General features: G+C 52.1%; 1 protein-coding gene and 1 long non-coding RNA gene across 9 annotated transcripts in view; one reads left to right on the top strand and one right to left on the bottom strand.

Annotated features, from left to right (window-relative positions):
• Positions 1–1,781: 1,781 nt before the first annotated feature.
• The window catches only part of LOC118144336 (uncharacterized), a 46,713-nt gene continuing 32,642 nt past the window's right edge, over positions 1,782–15,852 (top strand). Inside the window, exon 1 of the long non-coding RNA XR_008473979.2 lies at positions 1,782–2,062. This is a non-coding gene — a long non-coding RNA (uncharacterized LOC118144336). The remainder of the gene's footprint in view (positions 2,063–15,852) is intronic.
• FAM222A (family with sequence similarity 222 member A) overlaps positions 12,094–15,852 on the bottom strand; it is a 55,248-nt gene continuing 51,489 nt past the window's right edge. For all 8 annotated transcript variants that reach the window (XM_054238831.2, XM_054238830.2, XM_054238832.2 and 5 more), the window contains one exon: positions 12,094–14,571. In XM_054238831.2, coding sequence (XP_054094806.2) covers positions 13,295–14,571 — 1,277 coding nt within the window. In that variant the 3' untranslated portion in view covers positions 12,094–13,294. The remainder of the gene's footprint in view (positions 14,572–15,852) is intronic.

Raw genomic sequence — 15,852 nt, 5'->3', positions numbered from 1 at the left:
TGATTAGATGGGTTGTGTCAGAGGTTGCGCCTGAGCCAGTCCCCACGTCCGGGTGATGGGATGCTCCCTGCTAAACCTCCCCAGAACCACAGGGAACCCCAGCTAAGACTGGCAAGTCAGCTCCCCAGAGGCTGCAGACAAGCATCTTTCCCTCAGGTCAGGCTCTGGGAAGGAGCAGCCATTGTGACCGAGCTCCTGGGGCTCGACTCTGAGAAGGGCAGAAGGTCTGGGGCGGAGAGAGGAACACTCTTTTCCTTTCCTCTACTCTGTTGAGGTGAAAACACTCTTTTACTTAAGTTGTTGGTGTTGGTCTCTTCCCCTGGGTTGGTCAGAAGACAAGATGGCCACCTGGATCTTTCCTTGAAGCTGGTTGTTTGGGACAAGCAGGGGGCCTATTTTGCCTTGCGTGCCCTTGAAAAGAGCAAGAATGGTAAGGAGGGACATTGGGGGAGGTCCTAGAAGGCTCTGGATTTGGGCCGGGCACAGTGGCTCACATCTGTAATCCCAGCATTTTGGGAGGCCAAGGCAGGCGGATTACCTGCAGTCAGGAGTTTGAGACCAGCCTGGCCAACATGGTGAAACCCTGTCGCTACTAAAAATACAAAAATTAGCCAGGTGTGATGGCATGCACCTGTAATCCCAGCCACTCTGGAGGCTGAGGCAGACGAATTGCTTGAACCTGGGAGACAGACGTTGCATTGAGCTAAGATTGCACCATTGAGCCAAGATTGCACCACTCCAGCCTGGGCAACAAGAGTGAAACTATATTAAAAAAAAAAAAGTTCTGGATTTGGAATCCAGAGAGCTGATTTGAGTCTTGCCTCAGGAACTGATCTTCCAGGCATTTGTAGGTAGATCAGAAATGTTCCGAGCCTCAGTTTCCTCATCTGTAAAATGGGCACAGGCTTTGTGATGATCAAGTAATTCTAGGGGGCCTTTAAATTCCCCCAGGCAGGCCGGGCACGGCGACTCAGGCCTGTAATCCTAGCACTTTGGGAGTCCAAAGTGGGCAGATCACCTGAGGTCAGGAGTTCCAGACCAGCCTGGCCAACATGGTGAAACCCCCTCTCTACTAAAAATATGAAAATTAGCTGGGCATGGTGGTGCACCCTCTCTAATCTCAGCTACTCAGGAGGCTGAGGCAAGAGAATCGCTTGAGCCCTGTGGGGGTGGGGGTGGGAGGGAGGTTGCAGAGAGCTGAGAGATCACAGCACTGCACTCCAGCCTGGGTTACAAGTGAGACTCTGTCTCAAAAAAAAAAAAAAAAAAAATCCCCCAGGCAGCAGTTGAATCATAAATAATACCCAAATCAATGAGGAAGAAGAGAGAATTGTGGCTGTAGTGTTCATACAGTTATGTGATTTGGGTAGCAAGTAACAGAAAACTTACACTGGCTGAAAGAAAAAGCCTATTGTCTCAGCAGGATGCCCCAAGTTAGGGAGAATAAGGGTCTCCGTGATTATTAAGGACCCAGTTCTGTTCTTCATGTATTCCTTCAGCATTTAAGTATGGATTCCAACCATGCATCAGGCACTGGGCGAGGCAATGCCTGCCTAGTATGCTGGCTTTTTCATCACGCCAGCTTTCCTCAAGGACACAAGATGGCGCCCTTGATCCGGGCATCACATCCAGATTCAGTTTCATTCACAAGGAGGGAAGGCAGCCCTTTCTCGTTTTCCCTGACGTCTCCTAGCTAGCCTCTCCTCTCCTATTATTGGCCAGAATTGTGTCACGTGTCCCCCACTTCAGCCAGTCAGTAGGCAGGAAACAGCAATTGGCCTAAAGAAGCAGATGGCAATATGGAGGAAGGAAGTAATCCCAGCCAGGCCTGGGTTCTGTGAGAAACAGGATGTGGGAATTGATATTGCCTAGGCAACCAGTAGCATCTACTACAGTCCTTTTTGCAGATGTCCACCCTCCACGCCAACATTGTCACCAAGAATGGCTGTGGTTCATTCTGGGTCTGTGAAGAGGTCACTTCTCTAGGGGCAGACAGGATGGGCCTGCCTGCCAGCAAAATCAAAACACCCTCCCAACTCAAAGAGACCCAGTAACGTCTAAGGTGAGTGTTTAATTCATTTATTTTCTTCCTTTTTTATATAAAACAGGGTCTCACTCTGTTGCCCAGAATGGAGAGCAGTGGTGCAATCTTGGCTCATCGCAACCTCCCTCTCCCAGGCTCAGGCAATTCTCCTGCCTCAGTCTCCCAAGTAGCTGGGATTATAGGCATACACCGCTATCTCCAGGCTAATTATTTTTATTTTTTTATAATGAAATAATGTTGGCTATGAATTTTCCTATGAGTATGCTTTTAGCCATGTAGTAAGTTTTTCAACTGTGATTTTTCAAAATATTTGATGATTTGGATATTGACTGTGACTCAATAGCTGTCTGGGGGAACTTCAAAATTTACAAGTGATTGGGATTTTGTTTGCTCCAGTAAGATCTTAAACATAACCTTTCCCAGTGTTTCCAAAGTGTGGGACATGCGCTGGTGGTTTGCCAGAGTATTCTCAGGTGATACAATGGACATAGGATCACAGTTTAAAAACCCATGTTCTTTCAGTTCTCTGTGTCCCTTGACTATATCAAGGTCTTAATTTGGTGGTTCTGTGTTTTAAATGCCTTCCCAACATTCACTAATCTTTGTTTCCAAATAGAGAAAAACCTTAGGCTCAGAACATCTGGAAGAACATGGTTTCTAGGAGGAGCTTCAAAACATTTTAATTTCGTGGCAGGTCATGGTGGCTCATGCCTGTAATCCCAGCGCTTTGGGAGACTGAAGTCAGGAGTTCAAGACCAGCCTGGCCAACATGGTGAAACCCTGTCTCTACTAAAAATACAAAAAATACACACACACACAAAAATCCGCTGGGTGTGACAGTGTGCGCCTGTAAGCCAGGTACTCGGAAGGCTGAGACAGGATAATCACTTGAACCTAGGAGGTGGTGGTTGCAGCAAGCTAAGATCGTGCCACTGCAATTCAGCCTCGGTGACAGAGTAAGACTCCGTCTCAAAAAATAAAATAAGCCATTTTAATTTCACTTTATTTTAGAGTAATAAAGCCTTCTCTATGGAAAATGATACAATTTTCTAGATAAAGTAGTGGTCTCAAGTGTAGTTTACAAGAAAGTCATTTGGGAATAAAAATGTAGCTTGTAAAAAAAAGAATACTTTGATGATTTTAGGAAGTATATTAAATGAATAAACTTTCATGGGGAAAATGATGACTATGTTATAGAAATGACTGATATTTGGGAATCATTAAATTAGCCCAATCCTACATCCATGCTGGATCCCTTTTCACCACCAAGCCTACACCTCTGTATTTGCATACCTCCTGTGACAGGAGGTTCATCACCTCTGAAGGCTGTACCAAAGCAGCGTCCGTAGTTTAATACTTGATGCCCTTCTCCAAGATCGAGCACTTGGGTTCCTTTAGCCACTCCTCAGGTAATCAATGCAGCCACCACGTAAGGAGTGCCTCCTGTGTCTGACACTACCATTCAGTCTCTCTAAGACTGAGGAGGTGCGGACTCCGCTAAAGGTCACACAACTTGTAAGTAGATGAGGTGGGATTTGAACCTGAGGAAGTAATTCCAAAACCCCAGGCCCTTTGCCCACATGACCTCACTTCCTCTTCTGTGTAATCCTGGGAGGTAAAGAATAAGAGGTTTTGTTCCCTTTTTGAATAAGGCACAGAGATGAAGTGATCTGTTCAAGGTCACCCAGCTACCTGATGAGTGTGGATTTGAATCCAAATGTCATCTGACTCCAAAGATGCCAAGCTAACCTTCCTTTGCCATGATCTCTTACCATTTTCCCCACCCCAGTTGCTCACTTGGGCAGGAGGTCTCGCCTGTCTTTTTGGAGGTAAATACTTTCAATAAAGGATAAAAATTCACCTTCATTCATTGAACTCTTCAAGTGTCCCAGGCTTGATCTTCTACATATGGCACTTCACTGAAGTCTCACGGGGATTCTATACGGTTGGCATTCTTAATTACCTTCCCCATGCCTTGTGCCTTATTAGTCACAGTTTTGGGGGGGCACAGACTTGTGACAGCAAGTCTGAGTACACATTGGCTCACATGACTGAAAAGACCAGGCATGTTTGGCTTCAGGTATGGCTGGATCCAGGGGCTTGAATGAGGTAATCAGGACTCAGTTTCTCTATTGTGTGCTTGTCTCACAGCTCTGTCTTCCTTCAATGAAGCTTTCTTCTTAGACAGGCTCTCCCAAGGTGTTGAACACTGGAAGCTGCAAACTGACATCCTACCAACTCAACAATCTTAGAGAAAAGAGCTGCTTGTTCAATCATCCCAGCAAAAGCCCCAAGTCCCTGACTCTCACTGGACCAACTTGGGTCATGTGTCCACTCCTGAACCAATCACTGATGCCTGGGAAGCAGAATGATCTCTGATTGGTCAGACTTGAGTTATTTGACGATCTCCCGAGCTAGGGGTAGAGTTAGCTTCTCCCAGACCCAGGGGCCTGAGCGTGGGGAATGGCAGTGCCCTAAGCAATGTTAGAATGTGGACACCTGTGCTAGATGGCCTCAGTGGCCCCAAATCCCCACTCTTCCCGTTATCTGGGCCCTTTGCAGTCTAACTTTGTGATGTCCTCCCACCATGGGCAAAGCATAATTTCCCACACCTGGGCTTGATCATGTGACTTGTCTTGACCAATGGAATGTTACCAGACGTGCCAGGGCCAGCCCTTGGGAGGAGGATGAGTCACCCCAGGCAAATCTGGCTGAGATCAGAGGAACCCCGCAGGTGCGTGAGAAATGAATGTTTTTGGATACCACGGATTTTTTATGAGTGTGTGTGTGTGTGTGTGTGTGTGTCTGTAAGCACAGGCAGCAATAGCTAATGGATATAGACACTAGAAGAGAGTAAATAGAACCCGGGCAGGCCAAAAAAAACTAAATATCTACTACATTCCATGTTATAGATGAGGAAACAGGTTCAGAGAGGTGCAGGCTCTTGCCTGGGGCACCTGGCTGCTAAGCAGTGGGGTTGGGAGTTGAAGCCAGGCGCTCTGCTCAGAACCCATGCTGGAGAGAAAACGCTCTGATCCCTGAGCAGTGGGAGGTAAGGAGGCCAGGCCACTTCCGCGGTGAAGACTCTGGCCTGTCACTTTCACGGGGCTCCCCAGCCAGTCAGCATTCACTGAGAGCCCTACACCCTAACTTTATTCCAGCAAGGACTTGTTCTCGCGCGCATATGTGTGTGTTTAATAATGATACAGCACTTGTATGTCATATTTGACAGGAGGGCTTTTTTCCTCCCAAGTGTAAAGCACTACTGGGAAAGAATTAGTGCTACTGGAGGCAAAAACAAAGGGACCCCATCAAAAAAGACAGTCTCTGAAACTCTGGGATCTTAATTGAACAATTACCTCTCATGCCTATGAATGGTTCATTATTACATGCCCTGTTATTATTAGCTGTTATTATTGTTTTAGATGAATGCTGGGAATTTTGTTTTAATCAAAAGCCATATTCAGACACGCCGTTCATCTCCCCGCAAAATGCATGCTTCTGACATTTCCGAATGTGATAATGTCGTAGTCGGCAGTCGGTCCCCGCACCTCGCTCAGATGATGGTGTACTCGGATCATTTCCGTTGTCTGGATGGAGTGGTTAAATACTCCAGGCCTCTGTTCATGCTGTTATTAATTTTTGGCTCCCTGGTGAAAGCATTCACATCACAATCTAGCACTTCCTTTCTTTGATTCCTTAGGAATCCAGTGTCACTGGGGACAATGAAGTGATCTTTGTTCATCCCAAGCTTTTGAGATAGCAGTAAGAGGGAGGGCAGTGATGGAGCCTGAGGTCAGGATGGGAGAGGCGCTGGATGGTGGAGACTCAAGTCCCAGGACTGAGGCATGGAAGGCTGGCTCAGGAGAGGCCGGGCTGGGAGTCTTGTGCTCTCAGAGGGAATCACACAAAGGGGGAAGCAGCATGGGTGAGACACCTGGCATGTGTTAGCTGCTGTGCTTAGAGTTTGGGATTCATAGCTCAGGAACCATGTGTGGGAGCTCGTGGGAGCTCATGAACCAGTATTTGTACCATCGTAGAAATCACACCCGCTCTTCCTTACAGCACCTGAGCCAAACCAAAGACCATGACTCTCCTTCCCTCACTAGGTATTGGTATGGGAATAGCCATGTGACTGAGTTCTGCCCCATGAGACAAGCGGAGAGGTCTGCTGGGGGAGGGAGAATTCTGGGAAAAGTTTCTGGGAAATTAAGAAAAATCTAGGAAAAGACTATCCTCTTTGTTGCTGGTCACTGTTGCATCTGGATGTGATGCCTGGAACTGCAGCAGCCACTTTGTGCCCCTGAGGGACCTTGGCAGCTCAGAAAGATGAAAAGGACATTGATCCCTGATGACACCGTTGAGCTGCTACATTAACTAACCATGGGGCCACCATGCCTTAAGGCTTCTTATGATTATTCCAGATAATAAATGTTCTTTCTCATTTAAACCAGTTGAGTCAGGGGGATTTTCTGTTATTTGGCCCATCATGCAGGTAGAAGTACAAATCCGTATCCCCATTTTACAGATGAAAGTGAGACCCAGTCACTAAGGACACGTAGTCTAGATGTGGTGGAGCTAAACCTTTCTAGGGGGTGGCAGGATTTTTTGAAAAAACACTTAGTGTTTTTGGCGTTTCCAAAGCAGGCCCACATCCGATTTCTCCGCAGCCGCAGGCTGTAATGGCTTCTAACAGGTAAGGACAGGAGAGGGTGGGGTTTGGAGCAAGGACTCAAACCCAGGTCCGCAGATCTCAGCTTAGGATCTTCTTAGCACCGTAAGGTTCTTAGTGACATCAGAGAGTCTCCCTTGCTGTCAGCACCTCTTAGTTTTGGGGTGCACCCCTTAGTTTTGGGGTACACCCCCTGGATCCCAAAGATCTGCTCTTGGCTGCCACAGGCGGGGCTGCTGCGGTCCTGGAGATTGGCCACCAGGGGTCGCTGTTGTCACACACAGGGGCCTCAGAGGAGTTCAGAGGGAAGCTTGGAACCTGGGGACTCAGGAAGAGTTCAAGTGAGCGCTCTGTTAGGTGTGCCCAGAGGCTTTGAGACAGGAAATATCCTCCCCACCCCCATGCCCTCACCCCTAGAAGGAGAGAAGGTGGCCTCAACTGCCTCTGAAGAGTTCAGGACCAAGTTGCTGTGTGCCCTCAGGCATGTTGCCTACCCTCTCTGAACTTCAGTTTCCCCTCTTTCAAAATAAGAGTACTCATCCCTACTTCTCAAATGTGGCTTCCTCCTTTTCCCTGAGGGACTTCACCTTCTTTTGTGCCAAATTCAACACAATGGACAGGACCAGTTCGGTTGCACCAGAAATGAGACCCAGTGACTCCAGGTCAGGGTTAGGTTCCAGTTCTTGCTCTGCCACAAACTCATGAGTCCTTGTGATGTAACTGGGGAAACTGAGGTCCAGAGAGGAGAAAGGACTTAGTCTCCTCAGTTGCATTTCAAGAGGCAGGATTCAGTATTTCCTGAAGTCCTGTTTGTTCCGTGGGGTGTAAATAGAAACAAAAACTTAGGTGGTCCAAAAATTTAGAGAAATGCTGGGTTAAAGCTATAAGGGGGCTGGCTGTGGTGGCTCACGCCTGTAATCCCAGCACTTTGGGAGGCCATGGCGAGATGATCACTTGAGATCATGAGTTCGAGACCAGCCTGGCCAACATGGCAAAACCCATCTCTACTAAAAATACAAAAATTAGCCAGGCTAAGTGGCACATACCTGTAATCCCAGCTACTCCGGAGGCTGTGGCAGGAGAATTGCTTGAACCTGGGAGGCGGAGGTCACTGTGAGCCAAGATGGTGCTACTGCACTCTGGCCTGGGTGACAGAGCATGACTTTGTCTCGAAATAGAAAAGCTGAAAGCGTATCTTGCCTGCAGGATTTGTTAGAGTTTTTATATATTAATGCGAATTGTGTATCTCCAAGAGCCGGGATAGGCATGTTTCTCAAACTCTTTGTACCGGGAAACCCACTTTTCAAGGTGACTGGGAAATTAGCTGCACTAGGTGAAGACGGGAACACTACACCTAACTCTGTGGTACATCTTTTACCTAACAGCTCTGTGCCACTGGGGTATTTGGCCACCCATCTGCTAAGTTAAACCTCACATGGTACGTACTTTAAAATATCAGCCTCATTTCATTGTATGAGACAAGGTCTCGTTCTGTTGCCCAGGCTGTAGTGCAGTGGTGCGATCATGGCTCACTGCGGCCTTTCTCCTTCACCCGCCAGGACGCCTGGGCAGCTGGGGCTCTGGGACCCAAGGCTAGCCTGGGTTCTGGAGCCAAATTGGCCACATCTGGTGGTTGACGGTTGTTTCCTCTTTTCCTCAAAGTGTTGCAGCTGGGAACTCAGACTCAGAATCAGACAGGCCTGTGGTCTATCCCAGCCCCTTCGTTCTTCATCCTCAGCTGTGTGACTTCAGGTGAAGCGACTGCCCTTCTGTGGGCCTCACTGACCTCATCTGTGATGTGGGCACATGCACCTCTGTTGCTCTGAGTGGTTGTGAGGACTAAGTAACATTTAGTCCTGAGCCTGGTATTCGGTCGGCCAGTAGTAACCGTGGGATCTCTGTAATTGTAGCAGCCCTCCCGGGCTCAAGTGATCCTCCCACCTCAGCCTCCTGAGTAGCTGGGACTACAGGCGCACACCACTGTGCCCAGCTAATCTTAAAATTGTCTGTACAGATGGGATATCACTATATTGCCCAAGCTGGTCTCGAACTCCCGGGCTCAGGTGATCCTCCAGCCTTGGCTTCCCAGAGTGCTGGGATTACAGGTATGAAACACAGCTCCCCATCAGAGCCTAACTTTACAGTTGGGAAATAGGTGGCTCAGGAGTGATCACTTGCCCGGGGGCCACACACACCTGCTCACGGCCTCAGGATGGAACCAGTTCCGTCTGACCCTCAGACAACTACATCCCACAGAACTCAGAGGGGTCCGTCTCACAGCACGAATCTGCCCTAGCATCCTGACTACACATCACCTGATGCCACCCCACTCCTTCCTTCGACAGATCTGGAAATTGAGGCTCAGAGAGGCACACAAGTCACCCCGGGTCACACATGGAGTCAATGGGATACTACATTTTTTCCTGCCTCCTCCCCTCCCCCTGCCACTTGCTGGCGAGCTGGTGATGGCAATTTAAACAGAAAACCTTTAGCCCCTTGTTCTCATCTACCGCGCTGGCCGGACTCCACCTTCTCCGGCCAATGTTGGGGGCGGGACCTTTAAGAACGCCTGGGAGGGACCCGCAGGCGCAGTGCTGCTGGGCGTGGAGGAGTCCGGGCTGCTGCGAGGGAGCTGAGTAGGGCAAAGTTGGGAGTTACTGTTTTGCTGGCAAGTGCGGAAGCTGGAACTTGCCTGTTTCCCCCTCCAGAAATGGGGTTGTGGTCTAAAGACAGGGATATGAGTGAAGAAAGCACAGAACCACCCGGGAAAGGTGAGTGTCCGCTCATTGCTTCCTCTGCCCAGATCTGCCCCTGAGACCTGTGGCTTTCTGGGGCATGTCTCTGACCTGGGGTCACCCTGTCTCTGATCTGGGGTGATCTTCTAATGGTTGCTGTGACAGGAAGTGATAGCCGAGGTTTTGTGCCTGCACACCTGGCCACCATATTGGACAGCTCCGTGGTAAAGGGTGTGAGCCCAAGACTGCTAAATAGCCAGAGAGGGGTCCTAGTGTCAGAACAGACAGGGGAAGACTGCAGCTCCCACTGGGGGCCTGGATCAGATGGCCGCTTCTCCTCTCTTGCTCCTTCACCCACAGGACACCCAGGCAACTGGGGCTCTGGGACCCAAGGCTGGGCCCAGGTTCTGGAGCCAAATTGGCCACATCTGGTGGTTGACAGTTGTTTTCTATTCTCCGTCAAGTGTTGCAGCTGGGAACTCGGACTCAGAATGACAGGCCTGGGTGCTATCCCAGCCACTTCTCTGCTCTTCATCCTCCGCTGTGTGACTTTGGGCGAAGTGATTGCCCTTCTGTGGGCCTCACTGACCTCGTCTGTGATGTAGGCGCGTGCACCTCTGTTGCACAGAGTGCTTGTGAGGACCAAGTAACGTTTAGCCCCGAGCCTGGTATCCGGTCTGCCTGTAGTAACTGTGGGATCTCGGTAATTGTAGCAGGGAGAGTAACATTTTGGTCACATGTCCTTCCCCCATCAATTCGGTAATCAAAGGTGATTGGTTGTATAAAGCATGCTCGAAAGGCTACCCTGGAGGGCACTTTTGAGATCAGCCGGCCCAGTTCCCGGATGGGGAAATGGAGGCCCAAGGAGGCACAGGGAGTCAGTGCTAGGACAGGGCCAGAGCCCAAGGCCCAGACTGTGCCATGCGCCTCCACATGCCACACACAGACCCCACCCCACAGGGGATGAGGAGGTTTTTCCAGGATAGCAGTTTCGTCCTTAGCCCTGGTCTCCAAATGTGAGGGACCTGGCATGGGGCATGGCTCCAGCTTTGCCCGTTTTGCCTCTCCTGATGCCCCAGCATGGGTATGCCTGGCGGTTACCAAGGACGTGGGGACCTGGGTGACCAAGTTGGTGCTGGGTGGCCCTAGTGGTGACACCTGGGAACACCTGAGCCACAGGCCACCACCCAATGCTACACCTGGCCTAGACCTTGGTTTCCTGCCTGCTTCCTACGAGTGCTCACCCAGCACTTTTGTCTGCTTGAATTTCATCTCTGGTTCTGGTGCCGCCCCCTTGGGAGATGGATTGGTTAGGGTTACTCACGGTGGCATGATTGGAACCCAAGAGGCTGGGCCTGCTGGTTTGCCCCATCCAAGCTCCCCTGGGTTCTGGATGCTCCCAGGTGGGCTCTGATTATGAATGGGGTGGGGGTGGGGCTCAATGCCAGAATACCTCACTCCCTTTCAACATCCTTGTGGCCATTGCTCAGCTTATGTCATCTATAAAGTGGGCATGATTTTATCACCTGCCTGATAGACTCAAGTGAGATCAGAAAAGCACCCTGTCAATTGCCGTTTATACTAATTGTGTCCTATTTGTGATGCAGCCTTCCAGGCAGCTCCACCTCTCCCAGCTCCTCATCCTGCAGGGCCCGGCTCCTGCTCCTCAGGGGCTGGGGTGTGTGTCTGGGTCCCGCTCTGGACACAGGAGCCTTTGTTTCTTCTTCCATGGACTGTACCCAGCATGTGCTGTCCGACTTGGGTGCCTGGTCTCAGGGAGGTGGACTACCCATTGCAGAGTCGAATCCAAGGCCTCCCCTCTGCCCTGGACTCCACCACTGCCAGCCACCCTGGCAGGGCTCTGTGAATGGGAGGGAGGCCTGCCAGAGCCAGGAGCTCCCCAGCTCCTCCGGCCTGATGTTGGGGTAGGAGGCCAGGGAGGGGAGGAGGTGAAGGCAGGGACAGGACACAGGGAAGAATCCATGCTGTGAGGCTGAACCCCAGCTTCGCACAGACTTGCTGTGTGACCTCCCCGCACGTCGCTTTCACGTCCAAGTCTTAGTTTCTTCCTCCTGAACGCCTCCCAGCCTGCAAAGGTGTTGTGAGGCTCTGGCAAGATGCGGTATGCAGGAAAATGCCTGGTACACAGCCAGCTCCCTGGGGCAGGGGTGGTCTCCCGCAAATCCCCGGGCACCAGAGATGGCTGCTGCCTAGCCACTGGGGCCTGTCCCCAGCCCCACTGTCACTGTGGCCCCTTGGAGCCTGCCAGGCACAGAGGGAGAGCTGGGAAGGAATTGTGTTGGAGGGAAGATGCCGCCCCCAGACTACCATGGAGGAAATGAGGAAGACAGCCCCCGTTTGGTTCTGTCTCTGCTGCTCTAGGGATCAATCATTGACTGTGGCGTAGCAGCCATCAGCCTGTGTGCTATATGACAGTGTCCATCTTCAAAGAGCTGGAAGAGGCGGGGCACTGAATGCAGAAGGCCCCGTGCACAGTAGGTACCAGGAGGTTCCTGGCCTGCTTCCCTCCCGGCTGCAAGCCGGTCAGCTGGGAGGAGACAGCCCCTTTCACTCCTAAGGAGAGGAAGAAAGAAAACGAAAACAAGAGCTACAAAAGCAAAGCTGACAGCTGAGGCACCATCTGTGTTTTCCTTTTTTTTTTCTTTCTCTTCATTTTTAAAACAATATAGTGCAGACTGCACTTCTCACAGTAGAATATAATGGTCAATTTTAGTATTAAAAAAAAACATTCTCAGAGATTTGTAAATGCACTTAGTGCTTGAACAGGCCTTGGAGAGTTACAGTACCGCTTCCAGAGCGCCAGAGGGGCCAGGACTTGGGGACTTCATGAAGGGATTCCTGCCTATGTTTCCCCCCTTGATCGTGTGGGACAGGCCTTGGAGGGTGGTTTGCAGGAAGGAGTTGGATTGGGCCTCCCAGTTAAAACCAGGAGGATCTCAAGAGATCCCTCAAAGAAGGCAAGGGAGGTTCTCTCTGAATGAGATCTAAGATCACAGGCCCATTGTTAGCCCCCGTCGTGCCTTTGTGCGAACAGGAAAATGAGCCCCTTCCTCAAGATGTGGAAAATTGTAATAAATATACAAATTTGGGTCAACGTGGTGTCTCCTTGGACAGGGTGCTCTTGTGCAGTGCACAACCTGCATAACTGTACCCAGCAGCCCTATAAGATGTATTGGAGGGAAGGGGGAAGATGGTAGTTCAGGGTTTGGAAAATGGGGATGGGGTGCAACTCTGTTAGGAAGGAATGGTGGGTAGGGTGGGAGGAGGAACAGGGGACTGGTGGAGTCCCTGGGGCCTCTGTTAGAGTGTTAGGGAGACACTTAGGGCCCAGTGACTTCCTATCGGCCCCCTGTGCCCTTTCCCAGAATACTGGGGAGCCAGTGTGGGGAGGCACAGCTGCCTGACCCCTGGGGCTGCTTTGTCCTCATGCTGACTCTGGTGTGCCCATCTCCTCCTGCACCCCACCTTGGCCTCGGCCCCTGTCCCAGGAGACCCAGAAAACACCATTCCTGTTTTTGAGTGGTTTCTCTCTCCCTGTCTCTGCCAGCTTAGAGGAAGGTGTAGATGTCAGTGGCTGCCTCCCCCCTCCACGGCCCTCCCTGTGTCCTGGGGTAACAGACGGTGGGGAGGGGCCTTGGTGTGTGAGGTCACCCTGCCCCCCTCCATCCGGCCACAGCGAGGCACCAGCCGGCCTGGCTTCCCTGTGGGCATCAGCAGGCACAGGGTGGGGCTGAGTGCCCCTTCAAGCTGCCCACCCTGTTCTGCGGCCTGCCTCCCGGCTCCGCGCCCCGTCTGTGTGTCCGTGCGTCCGCAGGGCAGGCCTTATCTGTAGACAGGCAGGCGGATGTGGGCATGTTGGTGGTCGAGTAGCCGGGGCACCGCCACGGTCTCATAGCCCTTGCCCAGCATCTGTTCCTTGATGCAGGGTGGCCGGATGTCATTGATGAGATACTCCAGCGACTGGAGGCTGCTGCTCAGCACTGATGTGTTGCACATGCTCTTGCTGGGCAGGCCCGAGAGGGCATCTGCGGGGGGCCCAGCCAGATCCCGGGCTGCCCCTGGCCCCAGCTCTGTGACTGCCACTGCCGCTGCTGGGTTGTAGCAGTCGCTGGTGGGGGTCACCAGCACACTGTTCCAGGGGGCTGCAAAGTACTGGCCCACGGTGAAGCTGGTGGGCAACCCCACACCACAGTTGAGGGGCGACCTGCTGGCCCGCTCATACGCCCGGCCCCCACAAGCCTCAGGGGACTTGCTGGCCACCGTGCTCCCGCTGTAGGCGCGCAGCGGCTGAGGTGGTGGTGGGGGTGGTTTCTGCGGCCATAGCAGGTAATCTAGGCCGCTGTCTGCATACCCTGCAGGCTTGGTGGCCCCAGCCAATGTTAAGGCTGGGGTGGCTCCCTGGCCCAGCTCGGTGCCTTTCCGGCAGTCGGGCAGACTGGCTGCGGCTGAGTAGGCCATGCTGGGGAAGCTGGGCACTGGGCCGTGCTTGGCAGGGCTGGGATGGGGAACAGCCACGCCCTGGCAGGCAGGGGGTGCGGCACCCGGGGCCTGGCACTGCTGGTTGATCTGGTAGAGGAGGCTGTGGATGGAGGGCAGGTTAGAAGGTGGCAGGGGCAGGCCTCGTCCTGGCAGGGGGATGACGGAGGTGGCAGTGGCAGCTGCGGGCAGGCTGGGTGGAGGAGCAGGCGCCTCGGGTGGCTTGGGGTAGGCCAAGGCCCCCAGAGTGCTGGGTGCTGGGTAGGGTGCGATGCCCACCTGCACGGCAGCAGGTGACAGCTTGGTCCGCTTGCCCTCAGCGCTCTTGAGCACACTTTTGGCAGGCCCAGCAGGTGCAGCCACGCTGGAGGAGGAGACTGCAGCCTTGACAATGGCCAGAAGGCCCTGGTAGCCGGCGGTGTGCTGTGGGTAGGGGCTGTAGCGCTGGCCGCTGGTGTCATAGCCATTGACCGTGCGGCTGAGGTGCTTGTGCTGGGGCACACGGATGTTGGTGGGGAAGATCTTGATGGACAGCGGGCTGTTGGCCACCTTCTCAGCATAGGCATCCAGCTCTGCCGGGCTCGGGTAGCGGGAGGAATGCATGGCGCTGGCTACCGCCTCGCCTGCGGGAGGAAAGCACGTGTGAGAGCCCATGGGAGGCCATGCCCACCTCTCCCTGCAGGGCTCATGAGCCCCTCCCCCCACTAATTTCCCGTTCATTTCACTCTTCCTTATTCCTTCTACATTTTTCAACTTTGGATTTAAGTGTAAGGTGCAGGGAATTGCCTGCATCATAAGCTTGATGAACTTTCACAAAAGGAAAACACCTGCTTTACGGCACCCAGGCCAAGAGACAGGACATTGCTAATCCCCTGCAGGGTCCCTGAGCCCCTCCCAGCCTCTAACCACACCCTTGCTGACCTAACCGTTACTGTAGACTGGCTGTGCCTGGCTTATGTACGTGGTGCGATGGAATTCTACAACATGTGCTCATTTGCACCTGGCTTCTGTCACTTCCTACTGTGTGAGAATCATCCAGGTGGCCGTGTGGGAAGTAGTTCAGTCTGTCCCGTTGCTGTGTGGTACTTGTTGTGTGACTATGCTGCAAAAAGTTCATCATTTCTGTTCTTTATTTTTAAAGACAGGGTCTTGCTCTGTCACCCAGGGTGGAGTGCAGTGGTGCAATCATGGCTCACTACAGCCTCGACCTCCTAGGCTCCAGCGATCTTCCCACCTCAGCTTCCTGAGGAGCTGGGACCATAGGCACATGCCACCACGCCTGGCTAATTTTTGTATTATTTGCTGAGATGGGGTTGCGCCATGTTGGCCAGGCTGGTCTCAAACTCCTGAGCTCAAGTAATCCTCCTGCCTCGGCCTCCCAAAGTGTTAGATTACAGGCACAAGCCACTGTGTCTGGCCCATCCTTTCTATGCTTGATGGCATTTGGGTTGTTACTAGCTGATAGAAATAGTGCCACAGGCCGGGTGAGGTGGCTCACACCTATAATCCCAGCACTTTGGGAAGCTGAAGTGGAAGGATTGCTTGAGCCCAAGAGTTCAAGATCATCCTGGGCAACAGAGTGCGACCCTGGCTCTATGGAAAAAAAAATTAGTCAAGCATGGTGGTGCATGCCTGTAGTCCTAGCTACTTTGGAGGCTGAGGTGGGAGGATCACCTGAGACCAGGAGATGGAGGCTGTAGTGAGCTGTGACTGTGCCGCTGCATTCTAGAGTGGGTGATTGAGCAAGACCTTGTCTCAAAAAAAAAAAAAAGTAAATAAATATAGTGCCACAGCAACCTAGCACATGCAGAGTTCTGTTGGAAAGATGCCCAGGAATGGAATTTCTAGGTCACAGGGGAGAGGCCTCTGCCCTGCCTGGCTTCGGGAGAAAATGCCTGACTGTT

Source organism: Callithrix jacchus, chromosome 9 (genome assembly GCF_049354715.1).
Source record: "Callithrix jacchus isolate 240 chromosome 9, calJac240_pri, whole genome shotgun sequence".
Classification (NCBI taxonomy): domain Eukaryota; kingdom Metazoa; phylum Chordata; class Mammalia; order Primates; family Cebidae; genus Callithrix; species Callithrix jacchus.
The sequence above is the reverse complement of the archived record's forward strand: the minus strand, read 5'-3'. Positions and strand labels throughout refer to the sequence as shown.